This window comes from Oryctolagus cuniculus, chromosome 11 (assembly GCF_051225735.1).
Source record: "Oryctolagus cuniculus isolate XC-2025 breed Fujian yellow rabbit chromosome 11, ASM5122573v1, whole genome shotgun sequence".
NCBI classification, from domain to species: domain Eukaryota; kingdom Metazoa; phylum Chordata; class Mammalia; order Lagomorpha; family Leporidae; genus Oryctolagus; species Oryctolagus cuniculus.
The window spans coordinates 49279495-49299184 of NC_142877.1; the positions used below are offsets into that span (position 1 = coordinate 49279495).

At 46.1% G+C, this 19690-nt stretch overlaps 1 protein-coding gene and 1 non-coding gene across 4 annotated transcripts in view; both read right to left on the reverse strand.

The window, feature by feature from the left end:
• APMAP (adipocyte plasma membrane associated protein) overlaps nucleotides 1–19690 on the reverse strand; it is a 43752-nt gene that overhangs the window by 10854 nt on the left and 13208 nt on the right. For 2 of the 3 annotated variants that reach the window (XM_002721540.6, XM_089307386.1), the window contains exons 3-5: nucleotides 17278–17393; nucleotides 1502–1594; nucleotides 57–173 (exon numbers count right to left, since the gene is read on the reverse strand). In XM_002721540.6, coding sequence (XP_002721586.1) covers nucleotides 57–173; nucleotides 1502–1594; nucleotides 17278–17393 — 326 coding nt within the window. The remainder of the gene's footprint in view (nucleotides 1–56; nucleotides 174–1501; nucleotides 1595–17277; nucleotides 17394–19690) is intronic. The other variant, XM_089307387.1, reaches the window with a different exon arrangement.
• LOC127487791 (U6 spliceosomal RNA) lies at nucleotides 9273–9375 on the reverse strand. Its single transcript, XR_007914972.1, has one exon. It is a non-coding gene; the product is annotated as a U6 spliceosomal RNA (small nuclear RNA).

Below are 19690 nucleotides of genomic sequence, written 5' to 3' on the forward strand. Positions count from 1 at the left end.
ACATTGTTAAAAAGGTCTGAAATCATCACAGAAGGGAAGAAGATGTTGTCACGTACGTTTCCAAGGGTTTACTTCAAACAGTCCTTTGTAAGCATCGGCCACAAACAGAGTCCCGTTGGGCCCCGCTCGGACACCCAGAGGTCTCCCACAAGCAGGCTCGTCATCTCGGGTTTCTAGGGAAACAGACAGACAGGAACTGGTGGCTGGCTCAAGACGCCACTGGTGCCCTCCTCCATGTCAAGTACCTCATCCCTCCTTCCTACAAATACATCACGCCGGACAGAGCAAAATGACCATGACATCAGAGTAAGGACAGCCCCTGCAGGTGTTCACTGTGGGTGCTCACTGTGGGTGCTCACTGCAGGTGCTACTGTGGGTGCTACTGCGGGTGCTCATGGTGGGTGCTCACTGTGAGTGCTACCTGTGAGTGCTCACTGCAGGTGCTCACTGCGGGTGCTCACTGTGGGTGCTCATGGTCGGTGCGTGCTTATCACAGGTACTCGTTGCAGGTGCTTATTGTCAAAATGGTGCAGAAACAGATTAAATAACCAAATTAGTAAACCATCCATCAAATAAAACAAGATGTGATGCCAATGAGTAGAAAAATGCCTGAGAAGTTACTAAAATGGTGGTAACTGTAATACTGAGACCACTCTAGGGTGATTTTTACTTTTTTTAGGGAGGTGGGTATCTCTGTGTTGTTTCTGCTTCACAATGAAAATGCATCATTTGTTAAGAAAAAAATTCCAATTATTACAACATCGTAACTGATAAGAAGTCTGTGGCCCACCAGCTGTTAAAAAGTAGGATTCTTTGCAGCCGGCACCGTGGCTCACTTGGCTAATCCTCCACCTGCGGCACCGGCATCCCATATGGGCACCGGGTTCTAGTCCCAGTTGCTCCTCTTCCAGTCCAGCTTTCTGCTGTGGCCCGGGAAGGCAGTGGAGGATGGCCCAAGTGCTTGGGCCCCTGCACCCACATGGGAGACCAGGAGGAAGCACCTGGCTCCTGGCTTCAGATTGGCATAGCTCCGGCCATAGCGGCCATTTGGGGGATGAACCAATGGAAGGAAGACCTTTCTCTCTGCCTCTCTCTCTCTCAGTCTATCTTTCAAATTAAAAAAAAAAAAAAAAAATGGGATTCTTCTACTCTAGTTTTCCAAAGTCTGAGTGAACTTTGACCTACCCTTCTGAAACTCCTAGGAAGCTAATGCAGGGATCGGATTTAAATGTCCAAGGAATGACAAAGCTCTGTGACAGCAGCACACCCTCAGCACCTGTTCACTCTGAGGGGACCACGAAGGTGAACCCAGACCTGAAGGAACGGCGTGGGGCAGGCGGCACCGGGAGGTCCAGGGCCCACGTGCGGTAACAGCCACATCGCATTCCATGTGCCAGAAGCTCAGGGGTTCTTTCACTCCGAGAGTGAAACTGACTTTAGGGAGAAGCAGCTGCATGTGACAATCTGACCTCTCTCGGAAGGACTTGTGTCACCTACTTACTGCAAGGGCCCGACCCAAACCGGGCAATGGTCTCAATTTCGCCATTCTCCAGTTTGACGACTCGGCCATCTGCTGTCCCGGTAAACATCACGTCTGTTTAAAAGAAACAAAAGGAAAAGAGCACTATGGACTTAGTCTAAAACCAAGACCACATCACCTCCTAAAACAGGGGCCAGTTTATGTTAATCCACCTCCAGAGAAGAAAGGACAGTTCTGAAGCTTAAGGGGAAGTAGTGTCTGAAAATTAAAAACAAAAAAATCCTTAAAACTCACAGCAATAAAACTGGGGGCCCAGGGAGTCAGTGTGTGGGCCTGAACTGCCAAGCAAGGAGTGGCACACAGCCATCAGCGGTGAGAACTGCAGGGATAGTGCCCAGTGCAGAATCACCCGACTGAAGCTTAGCATCAGGGGCACGTGCTCACATTCACCTTGTCTGACGCTGATGCTGCAACATCCTATCGAAGGGGAAGAACTGCTGGGAATCCTGCAGGCTACATGAATGCACATGTATGCACGTACATGAACACACGCTGCTCCCCCAAGGTGTCCATTTGTGTGACCTAGCAGTTGCCTGATACAGGGGTGCCTCAGTTTGATCCAACCTTTGACCCCTGCCTCCCTCTTCCTGCTAGTGCAGACCCTGGAAGGCAATGATGATGGCTCAAGTAATGTGGTTCCTGCCACTCATGTGGGAGACCTGGATTGAACTCTTGGTTCCCAGCACCAACCCAAGCTAAGGGCCTTTGTGGGTATTTGGGGAGTGAATCCGTGGATAGACGCTCTCTCTGTCTGCCTGTCTCTCTCTTTATCCCCCTGCTTCTCAATTAATTTTTGTAATAAGAAAAGCCTCTCATTTGAGGGTGCAGCAAGATGGCAGCTGAGTAAGACGGCCAGGGACTGTTTCCCCACAGCGACACCAATCGGAGCAGATATTCACATACCGAATCACCTTCACCACCACTCAGGTATCCAGGTGAGACATCACAGTGCCTGCTTTTGGTATAATAATAAGGTGCATTGAAGGAAGCAAGAAGGAGAGAGTTGCCTGTGTTATCCCTCTCCCAGCTCCAAGTAGGGCAGTGTGAAGAGAGATGCTTCACCTCCCAGTTGGAGGACAGAGAAAGAATTAAGTTCAGACTACAGACTCGAAACCCAATACTAGGCCCACCACAGGAATATGTGAGACAGGGCCCATGGCCCCTGCTCTCAGACTAGTAGGAGCAGACTTGGACTTCAGACTCTCCTTAGCCAAGCAGCCAAGGCACCATTTCCACAACTCCTCCTCCAGCCTCCAGCAGACAGCAGACAGCAAAGCAAGATCCACAAGAGAGCAGGGTAGGAAAGCGAGCTTAGGACTCTGACTTGGAACTCACAGCCAGGTCCAATCCGGCAGCACGTGATAAAGCCCAAAGGACTCCACCCCAGGTCAGTGCTCCCAGAGGAAGCCTCTAGAGGTGTCCTGGCACTGGGCAGAGACCCACGCTCTGGTGGAATAAATTCAGTGGGACGGACCTGTTAGGGCAGATTCACTTTGGCAGGTGTTACTGCCAGCCTCATTGGGCCTGAGGTACTCCCCAAAACTGTCCAGGGTCTGGTGACTGTGAGATCTGGTTAGTGCCAGCACAGGCAGCCAAGGGGATGCCTTTACAACCCCTGCCCTAACTTGAAGAGGCAGAAAGGAATCACAGAACTATGACTGGGACTCAGCACTGGGCAGATCTTAACCATTCCCATAGCAGGGCCAGTGACTATGAACAGGGCATCTAGACCTGCTGCAGGGCCAGCTGGAGTCCCGTTGATCTGACGCTTATCACAGCCAGCATCATCTGTCATTCACCGCAGCAGCCTTAGGTGTTGAGTCCACCTCAGCAGTACACGGCCCATACCAGCAGGGGCTTTCTTCCTATCCCCAACCCCCTTGCTGCCCTGGGCTCAGCAGCCCATGGGCCCCAGATGTGGTCCTGGTAGCCACAGGACTAGGCCTTTGGGCCGACCCCATCCCTAGGAAGAGGCTTACAGAGACAGACTGCCCATTTTTAGAAGGTTCCCCCGGATCACTCTGAACAACACAGCAACTGCACATCTGGGGCTTTGGGATCCTCAGGCTGAAACGGCAGTAACACCAACAGGAGGAGGCCTGTGGCACCTTAACGCAGCCATTGCTGAAAGAGAAGCATCCAGAAGCTGAGAGAAAACAAGCGGGCTGCCCAGAATCTCAGGAAGAACAGCCACAGCCGAAGCCAGAGGACGCAATCTGGAAAGAGCTCCTAATCCTCCCAGGTGCAGCTGATCCAAGTGCCCCCCAGAATCAAGGGGCATCTCCCTTTCGATCCCTCCAGAAACAAACCAGAGAGCTACTGACACCTGCGAATTCTCAGGTGCAGAGTTCAAACTAGCTGTTTTAAGAGAGCTCGAGAGAACACAGAGAAACAATTTAATATTCTAACACAAAGACTCAAAAAAGATGGAAGTAATTTTTAAAAAGTGCAGAATAGGTCAAACAAGAAAGAAACGGTGAGTTCAGAGACAGGCTACTTTAAAATATGCAAAGGCAAAAAAAATTACAAAGAGCAGAGAAAGTTTATGGAGACTTTGAAACAGAGTTAAAAGCGCTGATATCACTGTAATTCACATTACAAAGCATATTCAAAGAGACAACAGAAAACCTCCCAAACCAAGAGAAAGATAAAACTATCCAGGCATAGGAAGGTCAGAGGTCACAGTCAGATTCAAATCAACCAAGTCTACCCTAAATCACATTATAATCAAGCTTTCCAGGGTGAAGGACAAGGAAAATAAATAAATAAATAACACATAAAGGTATCCCCGTTTGCCTGACTGCACACTTCCAGGCAGAGTGGGGTGGGACTTCCAGGGTACTGAAGGGAAAAACTGCCAGCCAAGAACAATGCCCAGCAAAGCTATCCTTTAGACATGAGGGACAGATAAAGACATTCTCTGACAGGCAAAAGCCAGACTTATCACCATCAGCTCTGTCTTATAGGAAATGACAAAGGGAGTTCTTCAAACTGAAAAAGACACTAACAAGAAGAAAATATCAGAAGGCAAAAAACTCAACAGTAAGAATAATTATACAAATTCAAAATGTGCTAATATTTTAAGTATAGTACATAAACTGCTATTTAAGAATATTTAAGTAGTATTTAAGAATATAAGAATAAATAATTTTTGAAACTACATTGATATTTTGACAGGCAATATAAAAAGATATAAAAAGAGAGACCAAAATTTTAAAATATGGGGATATGAAATGTACAAGTGCAGAGTTCATTACTAATCTTTTATTTTTTTTTGTTTTTCCCTATATTCATAATCAATGTTAAGTTGCTATCATCTCAAAGTAGATGTTTTCTGAAACCCTCATGGTAACCACAAAGCAAAAATCTATAATCCACTTTAAAAAAATGAGGAATGAAAACACATTACTAGAAAAAAAAATCACTTAACTACAAAAGAAAGCTGCAAGGAAGGATGGGAGTAAGAGAGGAAGGGAGGGAGGAATTATAAAACTAGAAAATAATTATCCCACTGGCAGGACTAAGACCTTATCTTTCAGTAATTACCTTAACTGAAAATATATTAAAGTCTCTGATTAAAAGGACTGATTGGGTTAACAACAAGGCCAACCTACATGCTGCTGACAGGAAACACCTCACATCTAAGGTCACACACACACTGAAAGGGAAGTGATGGAAGAACGTACAGGAACAGCTATTCTTCTATCAAATAAAATACATTTTAAGCCAAAAGCAGTAAAAAAGGGACAAGGAAAGGCTTTATATAATGATAAAAAGCTAATTTAGAAAGAGGAAATAACAATTAAAATATACATGCACCAAATATTAGAGTGTCCAAACATCAAAAGCAAATAGAGCTAAAGCTAAAGGGGCAGACAGACTCTAATACACTAACATGGGACTTTAACACCTCACTTTCAACAACGGGCATATGTCCAGACCAGACACCAACAAAGAAACGGCACAGTTAAAATGTACCCTAGATGAATCAGACTTGAGAGAGATCTACAGAATGTTCCGGCCAACATCTACAGAATACACATTCTTCTTAACAACACATGGAACATTCTCCATGACACATCACATACTAGGTCACAAAACTAGTCTCAGCGAGTTCTAAAAAAAGGAATTACGTTGAGCATCTTTTCTGATCACAATGCAATAAAACTAGAAATCAGCAGGAAAAATTTAGGAGATGATATAAATACAGGGCAATTAAACAATTAACTCTTGAACAACCAATGGATCAAGGAAGAAACGTAAAATGTGGGGACAGGCATTTGGCCTAGCAGTTAATGCCAATGACTGGGAAACCTGGTTCTATATCAGAATGTCTGGGTTCAAGTCCCACCTCTGCTCCTGATTCCAGCTTCCAGCTAATGTGCACCATGGAAAGCAGCAGGTGACAGCTCAAGTAGTTGTGTCCTTGCAACCCCTGGGAGAGATCCAGATTAAGTTCCTTGCTCCCAGCTTCAATGGAGCCTAGCACCAGCTATTGCAGGCAGTAGGGAGTGGACAAGCACATGGCAGCATAGTCTGTCTGTCTGTCTCTCTCTCTCTCTCTCCTTCTTAAATAACAAACATATATTTTAACATTTAAAATTTTCAGGGCTGGCACTGTGGCACAGCAGGTAAAGCCATCACCTGCAACGCCAGTATCTCACAGGGGCACTGGTTCATGTCCCATCTGTTCTTTTTCTGATTCAGCTCCTTGCTAACAGCCTGGGAAAAGCAGTGAAAGACAACCAAGTACTTGGGCCCCTGCCACCCATGAGGGAGACCTTGAAGAAGCTCCTGGTTCCTGGTTTCAGCCTGGTTCAGTACTGACCATCGTAGTCATCTTGGGAGTGAACCAGTGGATGGAAGACCTCTCTTTCTAACTTTTATTTTCAAATAAATAAATAAATAAATCTTGAAAAAAATTTTAAATTTTCTTGAAACAGATACAAATGGAAACAGCATACCAAAACCTATGGCATACAGCAAAAGCAGTACAAAGAGGAAAGTTTAAAGTAATTAATGCTTACATCAAAAAAGCAGAAATATCTCAAAGAAACAACCTATCACTGTATCTCAAGGTACTAGGAAAAACAAGAACAAAGCAAGCTCAAAATTAGTAGACAGAAGAGGCCAGCGCTGTGGCACAGCAGGTTAAGCCACAACCTGTGGCACCAGCAACCCGTACGAGCACCAGTTGAGATTTCCTGCTAATGCACCTGGGAAAGCAGCAGAAGATGGCCCAAGTGCTTGGGCCCTTGGACCCATGTAGGAGACCCGGAAGATGTTCTGGGCTCCTGGCTTCAGCCTGGCACAGCCCCAGCCAGGTATTTATTAGGGGAGTCAACCAGCAGATGGAAGATCTCTCTCTCTCTCTCTCTCTCTCTCTCTCTCTCTCTCTCTCCTGCTCTCTCTGTACCTCTGTCCTTCAAATAAATAAAAAATAAATCTAAAAAAATTTTTTTTAATTAGTAGACAGAAATAATAAAACTCAGAGCACAAAAAAAAAAATGGCACAGAGACTAAAAAAAAATAAACAAACGAAAATCAATGAAATAAAGAGGTGGGTCTTTGAAAGCATAACAAAGTTGACAAGCCAAAGTCAGACTAAGAAAAATAGAGGGGGCAGGTGCTGTAGTATAGCAGGTGAAGCCGCTGCCAGCAGTGCCGGCATCCCATCTGGGCGCCGGTTTGAGTCCTGGCTGCTATACTTCTGATCCAGCTCTCTGCTTTGACCTGGGAAGGCAGTGGAAGATGACTCAAGTGCTTGGGCCCATGTGCCCACGTGAGAGACCCAGAAGAAGCTCTTGGCTCCTAGCTTCAGATCAGCACAGCTCCAGCTGTTGCAGCCATCTAGGGAATGAATAAGCGGATAGAAGACATCTCTCTCTCTCTCTCTCTCTCTGCCTCTGTCTCTCTGTGGCTCTGCCTTTCAAATAAATAAATAAATAAATAAATCTTTAAAAAAAGAAAAATAGAGAAGATTCAAAAAAATCAGAGATGAAAAGGGAGCGATTACAACTGATACAATAAACACAAAAGATTTTTAGAGATTATTAAGAACAACTAAACACCAACAAATTTGATAACTTAAAATAAATGGACAAATTCCTAAATACATATAACTTACCAAGACTGAATCAAGAAGAAATGAAATACCTAAACAGATCAATAAGTATAAGTAATAAGTCTAAATAATTTTTTAAAAGAAGTCTCTCATCAAGGAGCCAGATGGCTTCAAGGCAGAATTTTATCAAACATTTAAATAAATAATATTAATTTTTCCTAAATTATTCCAAAAATCAGAAGAGGAGAGAATTCTCCCAAACTCATTCTACAAGGCCAGCACTCCCCTGATACCAAGACAAGACAAGGGGAAGGAAGGCAGGAAGCAAGCTAGCTGGCCAATATCCTTGATGAACAGAGATGCAAAACTCCTCAACAAAACACTGGCAAACCAGATCCAACAGCACATTATAAAGATTATTCGCTTTAATCAGGTGGGAATCATCCCAGGGATGCGAGAATGGTTCAACATAGGCAAATCAATAAAAGTGAAGGACAAAATCATGCAGCCATCTCCACAGATGTAGAAAAGGCAAGTGATGGGAGACCAGGAGAAGCACCTGGCTCCTGGCTTCGGATCAGCGCGGTGCGCCGGCCACAGCGGCCATTGGGGGGTGAACCAACAGTAAAGGAAGACCTTTCTCTCTCTCTCTCTCTCTCTCTTTCACTGTCCACTCTGCCTGCCAAAAAAAAAAAAAAGGCATGCAATAAAATCCAACACCCTTTCTTTTTTTTATTTATTTATTTATTTATTTATTTATTTTGACAGGCAGAGTGGACAGTGAGAGAGAGAGACAGAGAGAAAGGTCTTCCTTTGCTGTTGGTTCACCCTCCAATGGCCGCCGCGGCCGGCGCACCGCACTGATCTGATGGCAGGAGCCAGGAGCCAGGTGCTTTTCCTGGTCTCCCATGGGGTGCAGGGCCCAAGCACCTGGGCCATCCTCCACTGCACTCCCTGGCCACAGCAGAGAGCTGGCCTGGAAGAGGGGCAACCGGGACAGAATCTGGCGCCCCGACCGGGACTAGAACCCGGTGTGCCGGCGCCGTGAGGCGGAGGATTAGCCTAGTGAGCCGCGGCGCCAGCTTCCAACACCCTTTCATGATAAAGACTCTGAACAAACTAGGAACAGAAGGAACATTCCACAACATAATAAAGGCCATATGTAACAAACCAACGGCCCACTATACCACAGCGCCCACCCGTCTTCCACTCTTTTCCTCCCTTTTATAGTTTAAAATTGAGCATTTTATATGATTCCATTCTCTCTTCTTTCAAAATTATTTATTTGGAAGGCACAATTACAGAGAGACGAAGAGGGAGAAATAGAGGAGAACGACAGAGAGAGCTCTTCCATCTGCCCAAATGGCTGCAATGGCCAGGGTTGGGCCATATGGAAGTCAGGAGGCTCAAACTCGATCTGGATTTCCCCTGTGGGTGGCAAGGGCCCAAGCACTTGGGCCATCATTTGCTGTTTTCCCAGAAACATTAACAGGAAGGTGGATCTGACGTGGAGCAGCCGAGACTCGAATGGGCATTCCGATATGAGATGCAAACAGCAACTTAACCCACTATATCACAATGTCGCTCCTTCTCTTCTTTCTTAGCATTTCAGTTATGCATTTTTTTTTCCTTTTTGTAGTGGTTGCTCTAGAGTCTGCAATATGTTTAAAAACTATGGAGCATTTCAAGAATTTGCGTTTTATATTTGCTTAAGGACCATGCTAATCTTCTTTGTATTCTACTTTTTATATTCAGTGCTGAAGTGAGCACTCACTGTGCTTTAAAATTTGTCCTACATATTTGAGGATTTTTTTTTTTTTTTGGTAGCTGTTGGAAACAGGATTGCTTTCTTGGTTTCTTTCTCATATAATTTGCTATTGGTGTGTAAAGACAAACTGATTTTTTTCTCACTGACTTTGTCTCCTATAACTCTGCTGAAATCATTTTTTAGTTCTAATGGTTTCTGGGTGGAATCTTGTGGTTTTCTATACATAAGAACATGCCATCTGCTAAAGGTGACAATTTGACTTCTTGCTTTCATTTTGGTTGCCCTTTATTTCTTTCTCTTGCCTAATGGCTCTGGCTAAGACTTCCAGTACCATAAGTGTGGTGAAAGTGGGCATCCTGTCTTTATCGAGATCTTTGAGAGGGCCGGTGCTGTGGTGCAGCGGGTTAAAGCCCCAGCCCCGAGGCACTGGCATCTCATGTCAGCGCTGGTTCGAGTCCCAGCTGCTCCACTTCTGATCCAGCTTTCTGTTATGGCCTGGGAGAGCAGTAGAAGATGGCCCAGGTGCTTGGGCCCCTGCACCTGCGTGGGATTCCTGGAAGAAGCTCCTGGCTCCTGGCTTCAGATTGGTCCAGCTCTGGCCATTGTAGCCATTTGGGGAGTGAACCAGTGGATGGAAGATCTCTCTTTCTCTCTCTCTAACTCTACCTCTCAAAATAAATAAATAAAATCTTAAAAAAAAAAAAAAGAGTGGAAGACTAAAATAGAAACAAAAAACAAGGATAAAGAATAGAAAACAGGGGCCGGCGCTGTGGCACAGCGGGTTAAAGCCCTGGCCCAAAGCGCCAGCAACCCAAATGGGCACCAGTTCGAGACCCGGATGCTCCACTTCTGATCCAGCTCTCTGCTATGGCCTGGGAAAGCAGTAAAAGATGGCCCAAATCCTTGGGCCCCTGCACCCACATGGGAGAACCAGAAGAAGCTCCTGGCTCCTGGCTTTAGATCAGCGCAACTCTAGCCGTTGTGGCCAACTGGGGAGTGAATCATTGGATGAAAGACCTCTCTCTCTCTCTCTCTCTCTCTCTCTCTGCCTCTCCTCTCTCTGTGTAACTCTGACTTTCAAATAAATCTTTAAAAAAAATAGAAAACAGTAGCAAATATGAATATAACAGATTAATAGGTCAATAATCACTTTTTCAGTGTTTTAAAAATACCAAATAAAGAGTGGGCACTGTAGTGCAGCCAGTTAGGCTGCTGCCTGGGGACACCTATATCCTACATCATGTTGCCTGGTTTGAGTCCCAGCAAGTCCATGCTTCCAATCCAGTTTCCTGCTAATGTACCTGGGAAACAGCAGATGATGGCCCAGGTATTTGAGTCCCTGTTACCCACAGGAGTGTCCCAGGTCCAGTTCTGAGCTCCTGGCTTTGGCCTGACCCAGCCCTGGATGTTATGGGTATTTGGGGACTGAGTGGGTAGAGGACTTCTCTGTGTATGTGTACATGTGTGTTATTCCGCCTTTCAAGTGGATAAAAATAAATAAACATTAAAAAAAAACTTGAGGCAAAAACTAATAGAACTGTAAAAAACATGATAGCTGGAGATTTCAACACCCCTACACTAGAAACAGATTTAGCAGGCAGAAAATCAGTAAGGACATGGTTGAACTCAACAGCGCCATCTACCAACTGGGCCAAATTGACACTTACTGACTGCTTCATCCAACAACCAGGCCATTAAACAAATCCTAACAAATTTAAAAGAATCTCAATCACATGATGTCTGCTATCAGACCTCAATGAAATTGTGTCTAGAGTTCAGTAACAGAAATATAGCTGGAAAAATCCCAAAATTCTTGGAGATTAAACAACACATTTCAAATAACATAAGTCAAGAAACCTTATGAGAAATATTTGGAATTGAAAGAAAACACAACTTAATAGCACCTGTGTAATTTCAGCAAAAACAGAACATGGAGGAAAATTTTGGCTCTGAATGTATATAACAGAAAAGAAAGTATAAAAATAAATCCCAATAATTTTCCAAATTAGGGAACTAGAAAACAAAGAGCAAGTTAGATTCAAAGTGAATATGGCTGGCGCCGCGGCTCACTAGGCTAATCCTCCATCTGCGGCGCCGGCACCCCAGCTTCTAGTCCCAGTCGGGGCACCAGATTCTGTCCCGGTTGCTCCTCTTCCAGTCCAGCTCTCTGCTGTGGCCCAGGAGTGCAGTGGAGGATGGCCCAAGTGCTTGAGCCCTGCACCCGCATGGGAGACAAGGAGAAGCACCTGGCTCCTGGCTTCGGATCAGTGCAGTGCACCAGCCACAGTGGCCACTGTAGGGTGAACCAACAGAAAAAGGAAGACCTTTCTCTCTGTCTCTCTCACTGTCCACTCTGCCTGTCCAAAGAAATAAAATAAAATAAAAATAAAAACAAAGTGAATAAAAATAAATTTTAAAAAGCAGAGCAGAAAGCAATGAAACTGAAAGCAAGAAATCAACAGAGAAAAATCAATGGAACCAAAAGCTGGTTCTTTGGAAAGATCAATAAACCTTATAAACCTCTAAGCAGTTAACTAAGGAGAAAAAAAAAAGACATAGGGCCAGCACTGTGGCTTAGTGGGCTAAGCCTTCACCTGCAGCACCAGAATCCCATACGGGTGCCAGTTCAAGTTCCAGCTGCTCCTCTTCTAATCCAGCTCTCTGCTATGGCCTGGGAAAGCAGTGGAAGATGACCCAAATGCTTGGGCCCCTGCGCCCACGTGGGAGACCCCAAGGAGGCTCCTGGCTTCGGATGGATTCAGCTCCGGCCATTGCAGCCATCTGGGGAGTGAAGCAGCGCATAGAAGACCTTTCTTTCTGTATCTTCCATTCTCTGTCTGTAACTCTACCTCTCAAATAAATAAATAAAATCTTAAAAAATACAAATTACTAATATCAGAAATGAAAGAGGGGATATCCCCAGAGATCCCATGGGCAAGTAAAAGGATAAGAGAGGGATACTACGAAAAACACTCTGTCTACAAATTTGACAGCCTAGATGAAATGGACCAACTCCTTGAAAGACAGAATCTGCAAAGCTCCACAAGAAGAAATACACAATATGAACAGCCCTGTATCTGTTAAAGAAACTAAATCAGTAATTAACAACCCTCCAAACCAGAAAGCATCAAGCCCTGATGTAGTCAATGATGAATTTTACTAAGCATTTTGTAAAGTATAACCTACTCTCTAAAATCTCTTCCAGAAGACAGAGCAGGAAGAACACTTCCTGACTCATTCAATGAGAATGGCATTATCCTAATACTAAAAGAAAAAGATATCATGAAGATACTTCTAAAAGTTCAAGGAAAATTAAATTAAACGATGAACTATTTTGGTACAAAAAATTTGTGAAATCCATGTATACAGGGAGCCTACAAAAAGTCCATGAAGATTCATATTATGAAACAACTATGTATGGGTTTCAAAATATTTGCACCAAAATAAACTACTTTTTTTCTTTAAAGCGGAGATGTAAGTAATCACTTTTATTTTTTATGTTTTTTTTATATTTATTTATGTATTTGAAAGCAGAGTTACAGAGAGAGGGAGAGACAGAAAGAGGTTTTCACTCCCAAATGATCACAATAACTGGGCTGAGCAAGGCCCAACCCAGGAGCCTGGAATCCCAACCAGTCTCCCACATGGGTGCAGAGGCCAAGCATTTGAGTCATCATCCCCTGCTTCCCCAGGCACATTGGCAGGGAGCTGGATCAGAAGTGGAGCAGCCAGAACTCAAACAAGTGCTCATATGGGATGCTGGTGTTGCAGGTAGCAGCTTAATTTGCTGTGCCACAACACTGGCCCCTTATTTATTTTTAAATTTTATTTGAGAGGCAGGCAGACAGATATGAAAGAGACCTTCCATCTGCTGGTTCACTTTCCAAATGTCTGTAATGGCCAGGGCTGGGCCAGTAATTCAAACCAAGTCTCTGACACGCATGGCAGGAACCCAACTAGTTGCACTATCACCAGTGCCTCCTGGGGACCACGTTAGCAGGAAGCTGGAATCTATAGTTGGAGCCAGGGATCAAGTTGAGGCACTTTATATGGGACATTGCCATCCTAACAGGGGTCAACCTCTAGACCAAACACATCCCCCAAAATAAACCATCTTTAATTTCATCTAATGAACATTTTTGCAGTATCCTTGCACAACAAAACTAGACCAATATCTTTCATGAACATAAATGTAAAAATCTTCAACAAAGTATCAGCTGATCAAATCGACTGAATGACATATAAAAAGAACTGCATACCATGACCTAATTTATACCAGGTATACAAGATTTGTTCAATATTTAAAAATCAATTAATATAATCCATCATACCAAACAGACTAAAGAAGGGAAATCACATGAATATCTCAACAGATACAGAAAGAGCATTTTAAGTTCTTTTTAAAGATTTATTTATTTGAAAGACAGAGTGACAGAAAGAGGAGAAACAGAGAGAGAGATTTCTTCTACTGGTTTACGCCTCAAATATCTACAACACACAGGGCTGAGCCAGGTCAAAGCCAAGAGCCCAGAACACGGAGCCGGTGCCGCAGCTCAACAGGCTAATCCTCCGCCTAGCGGCGCTGGCACACCGGGTTCTAGTCCCAGTCGGGGCGCCAGATTCTGTCCTGGTTGCTCCTCTTCCAGGCCAGCTCTCTGCTATGGCCCGGGAGTGCAGTGGAGGATGGCCCAAGTACGTGGGCCCTGCACCCCATGGGAGACCAGGAGAAGCACCTGGCTCCTGGCTTTGGATCAGCGCAGTGCGCCGGCCGCGGCAGCCATTGGAGGGTGAACCAATGGCAAAGGAAGACCTTTCTCTCTCTCTCTCTCTCACTGTCCACTCTGTCAAAAAAAAAAAAAAAAAAAAAAAAAAGAGCCCAGAACTCCACCTAGGTCTCCTACACAGGTGGCAGGAACCAAAGCACCTGGTCATCATATGTTGCCTCCCAGGCACATTAGCAGGGAGCTGGGTCCAAAGCACACAGTCTCCAAGGACTCACACCAGGCACGCCAGTGAAATGTGTATGTCCTGAGCAATGGCTTAACCCACTGCACCACAACATCCACACAACAGTGATTTTTTAAATAAGACACCAAAGGCATAATCCATAAAGAAGTAACTGATTAGCTGAACTTCACTAAATTAAAAGCTTGTGCTCTGTGAAAAATACTGTCAAATGAATGAAAAGATAAGCCACAGACAAGCAGAAAGGACTTCAAAAGACATGTCTAGGGGCTGGTCTGGGAGTGTGCACTGTGGCTCAGCAGACTGAGTCACCTCTTGGGTCACCCTCATCCCACATTGGTGGATCTGTGATCAAATCTCAGCTCCACTTCCAACCTAGCTTCCTGTTAATGTGTAATCCAAGAGGCATCAGACAACACCTCAAATATCTGGCTAACTGCCATTCACGTAGGCGACCTAGATGGAGTTCCAGGCTCCTGGCTTCAGCCTGGCCCAGCTCCAGCTGTTGTAGGCATTTGGGGAGTGAACCAGCAGATGGAAGATAGCTCTCTGTCTGTCTCTCTCTCTCTCCCCCTCTCCCCCTTCCTCCCTCCCTCTCTCCTTCTACCACTCTGCCTTTCAAATAAATAACTGTTGCCCAAAATACACAAAGAATTCTTAACAATTAACAATGAGATACTGAACAATCTGATTTTAAAAAGGACAAAAACCTGAAAAGACAAATGACAAAACGTGCAGATGGCTAGTAAGTTTATGAACAGATGCAAACATCGTGTCATCAGAGAAATGCAAACAAAAACCACAATGAGATGCACCACACCTATCAGAATGTCCAAATGCAAAACAGCAGCAATAGCATGGAGCGTCAGGAACTTTCACCCATTGCTAACAGAAGACAAGATGGCACGGCCACTTTGGAAGACAGTTTGCTGGTTTCTTACAAAACTAAACATACTCTTACAATATAATCCAATGCTCAGCCTCCTTGGTATTTACTCAAATTAGTTAAAAACTTGCTTCCACACAAAAATCTGTACATAGATAATTAAACAGCCTCATTCACAACTGCCACAACTTGGAAACAACCAAATGCCTCTCAGCAGTGAACAGATGAACTGTGGTACGTGCAGACAACGGAATACTACTCAGTGCTGGAAAGAAATGAGCTATCCAGCCATGGAAAGGCACAGAGGAACCCTAAATGCACATTACCAGTGAAAGCAGCCAATTTGAAAAGACTACATACTGCATGATTCCAACTGAATGGCATCCTGGAAAAGGCAAACCGTGGAGACAATGATAAAAGGATCATTGGTTGCCAACCGCAGCCCGAAGGGAGGGAGGCACGAGCAGACAGAACACAGAGGTCTCCTAGGGCCGTGAAAATGCTCCGAATGACACCACAACCTCATTACACACTTGTCCAAACCCATGGAATGCAAACACCCAGTGAACTCTAAACTACAGGCTCCGGCTGACAGCTGTGTGCCACTGTGGGCTCATCCCTCCGAATGAACACACCACTCTGGGAATGGGGGAAGCTGTGCACGTGTGCAGGAAAGCACTTGACAAAATCCAACACCCATCCATGATAAAACCTCCATTGGAAAATCTCCATACCAGCTGCTCAATTTTGCCATGAGCCTAAACTGTTCTACTAAAAAACAAAACAAAGCATGTTAATTGGTCACCACTCTCCCAATCACTCTCTGGAGGCTAGGGCCTCCCTCCAGGACCAGCAAGCTGCCAGTCATCCCCCAAAGACAACCTTCAAATGAAGCAGCAGGTCCCTCCCACAGCGGCATAACCAGAAGTCCCTGCTGTGCCTCACTGAAGCCTCCCAGGGGATCACCAGCTCCTGCGTGGAGAGAGGCAAGACCGATGATAGAGTAGAAAGTGGAAAGGCAGGAAAGAGCTCTGAGAGCTAAGAAAAGACTGCTGGGCTGCACTGTCTCCCTCTAAGTTCCAATTTTGAAAATAGCAAATTTGATTTTTTTTCTTCACCAAAAAAAAAAAATGACTAATGTCGATGTCTCTTTAAGAGAATACAAAGTTCTACCATGAATATTAATTCTAATGGAAACAATTCTGACTTTGTCAGCCAAAACAACAAACCAACAACTGCAGAAATGAGCCAGACTTTGGGTCCTATGTCAACAGCAGGCACCGGGCAGAGAACATCAGGCCAGAGGCCCCTGGAGAGTGACACTGAGAGGAGTACGTGGAAGGCACCCGTTCACAGCCACAGTGCCAAAAACACACGGCCCTTCAGAGGGACTCAAGGTGTTTGCAAAGAAGCTGCTTAGAAATTCTCGCACCAGTTGAAGTTCATTAACCATTTCATTATTGGGTCTGTTCAACACTAAGTTTAATTCCTACTTTGACAGAAGATGCTTTGTTCCATGTTGTTAAAGGCACAAGAATTAGAACCAGAACCGATTCCAGTTCTCGGGCTTGTGTTAAGTGTAGAGATGATAGTTGGCTGTAGGCATAGCCACCAAAGTGAGCACTAAGAAAAACAGACAATGAGAATATGGAGAATCACTGGTCTTCAGCTCAAATTGCAATCTATGCAGAGACACACTGAGCCAGGAAGCAATGAGCAATCAAGCAACACCCACCTGGTTCAGATAAACAAATGAAAACATCCGTGTCTGCATTTTTGCCTTCCTCTTTCACAATACTCTGAATACAAGAAAAGCGTCCCATAGAGAGGAACTCAAAATCACCCTGCACTAACGTGGCACATGCTACCTGGACAGACCAGACCGGCAGAGAGAGCCACTCCCACTGGACACTCCCTCGGGACATCCGCAGCTGAGCAGGGTGCCCTGGACAACCCCAATCCAGGGGAGGGTTGCCACCGCAGCTGTTCCCCCAGGATCCACCCCCAGGCAACAGACACCCGAGGTCAGACTGCAGTGCCAGGGGCTTACTTACCCCCGATATTTGCTATGGACTCTGGCCCAATAAGTTGGTTTTCAAATAGCCTTTCCACCTGTCGCAACTTCGTATTTGGTTGCAGAACACCAAGCAAGAAAGGGGGCTCTTTGAAGCTGTAAAACAATGCAATTACAGGGAGTTGTCTATAAAACACAGGTGAAGAAAAATGCCTACTGAGGGCCTATCACATGCATAACTCCTCTGATAATGAGAACACATTCCAACGGCACCCTCAGGTTCCGGAAGTGCAAAGGAAAAGGGTAAAACTGTTCCAGGACATCAGAAAAGGTCACAGCACAAAGCAAATAATGAAAATATCAATACTGCTAGCTCCCTTGGACACTCACCTGTCACCTGAGAGAGCCCCGGGGCCTGCCCCGAGCCACCCCAAGCTCATCCCCCTACTGCCCAGGGCCTGAGGGCAGCTTGACCTCCTCACCCTGAAGCGACCTGCATGGGGCCTGGACCCTCCCATCCCTCAGACAGGGCTCTGTCACTTTTCCCCACCCCTCTAACCCCTCCCACCCACAAGCAAATACACCACATCTCGCTGAGGCCACCTGCAGAAGACAGACAGGACCAAACCGCTTCTCACCCTGTCCCTCTGCCACCATCCTGACCCAGCCAACACCTTCTCTCCCCTGCTTCCTCCCTTGTCCCAACAGGCAATTCTCAACCCAGAAGCCTCGGCAGAGCACAGCACCTGCCTGCCCAAGGCTGCCACTGCCCACCTCAGTGGGGCCACGGTCCCTGGAGAGGCTACGCGGTCCCATGGTCTGGCCCCATCATCTCTCTCTTGGTCCCTCGGCAGCCCCCACATTGGCCTCTCGCTACAGAGTACCTCCTACCTGCAGCCCCCTGAGTCAGCACCGTCATAAGACCAGCACAATGAACCCCAGATTACACTCCCTCTCCATCATCCCCCAGTGATGGCTTTCTACCTGCTGCAGAGACGAACACTCGCTTCACTCTGGAGTTTTACTGCCAAAGGAGGCAAGCAGGACCACATGCTTTGGCATCAGGCACACATGGCTCCAAGTCTGACACTGGGAAGGCCCTACCTCCACACAGCTGTGAGGGGCACGTGGGCCCCAGCCAGAGCAGCACGCCACTGCACAGCTGGCCTCAGCCCCTACACTCGGGAAGTACCTGTGAAGTGCACCATCCCTGCCCACAAGGAGCCAGAGTATAAGCTTAGCAGGGAGACTTAAGGAAAAGTTATATGAGAAAATGCAAAGGACAGGCAAGGAAGGGCCCACTCCCCATGCCTGGGCAGCAAAAATGTCAATGAAGGGCCACCTCAGGGAAGCAGAAATGAGGCAGAGTCCTGGGACATCACCGGCCATACGGCTCTTGCTCCAGCCAGTAACTCCTGCTGACGGCTTCAGCTGAGCTGTTTGTGTTTAGCGACTAATTTTGTCCTGTTCTTCCCCTATGGCCCTGCCTTACCACGATCATTTTTTAGGAGACCCTCTGAGATCAAACTCACTAAAAATTGATGCTGACTCTACCAACTGTGAATGTGGCAAGTCCGCCTTACGCAAGCATGCACGGCAGGACAGGGTCCTCACACCCTAAGCAAACCCACACCTGCTCGGCTGCAGCTAGCATGAGGCCACGAGCACTCTGGGAAGGTGCTGGTCTCCATCCAGAAAAGAACACAAAGATTATCTTTCATAGAAGAGTATGACTGTCATTTGCCATTTGTAAAAACACATTTCTCAGGGGTGGGCGGTTGGCACACCAGCGAAGTCATCACATCCCACATCAGAGGGCATGGGTTCACATCTCCACTCTGTTTCCAATCTGGTCCCTACCACCCCTGTGAGAGACCCAGGCTGAGTTCTGGGCTGCTGGCTTGGGTATGGCCCAGCCCTGCTGTTGCAGGCATCTGAAAGATCTCTCTCACCTCTGTCTATCTGTCCCTCCCTCCCTCTCTCTCTTTAAAAAAATAAATAAATATCTTCAAATAAAAATAAAAAACAGCAACAACCTTCAGGGGTGGCCAGGACACGGAGAGTGAACAGAAACCCAGTGAATCAAAGTCAGGTAGAAGCCATGGAGGCTTGCAGGGGAAGAAGAGAAACTACCCCCACACGCCCTGGCTCCTGCAGCAGGCAGGACATGGCACCTCTGAACTGCTTACAAAAAGCCCAGTCAACCAAGACCACTGCCACTCCACGGGGGCTCACGTCCCTGAGACTGAGGGCCACCGGGTGGACACAGGCTTTCCTCCAGCCATGCCAACCACGTGTGACCACACTGACCACCTGCCCCCCTGCTCCACACCTCTCCCTTCTCCCAGCGACAGGCTGAAAGGCACCGCCCGTCATCCTTGACTGTGAATCGGCGTTTCACACAGGGGAGTGTGCAGGACATAGCTCTAATCTCCCCAAATGGCAGATGCTGG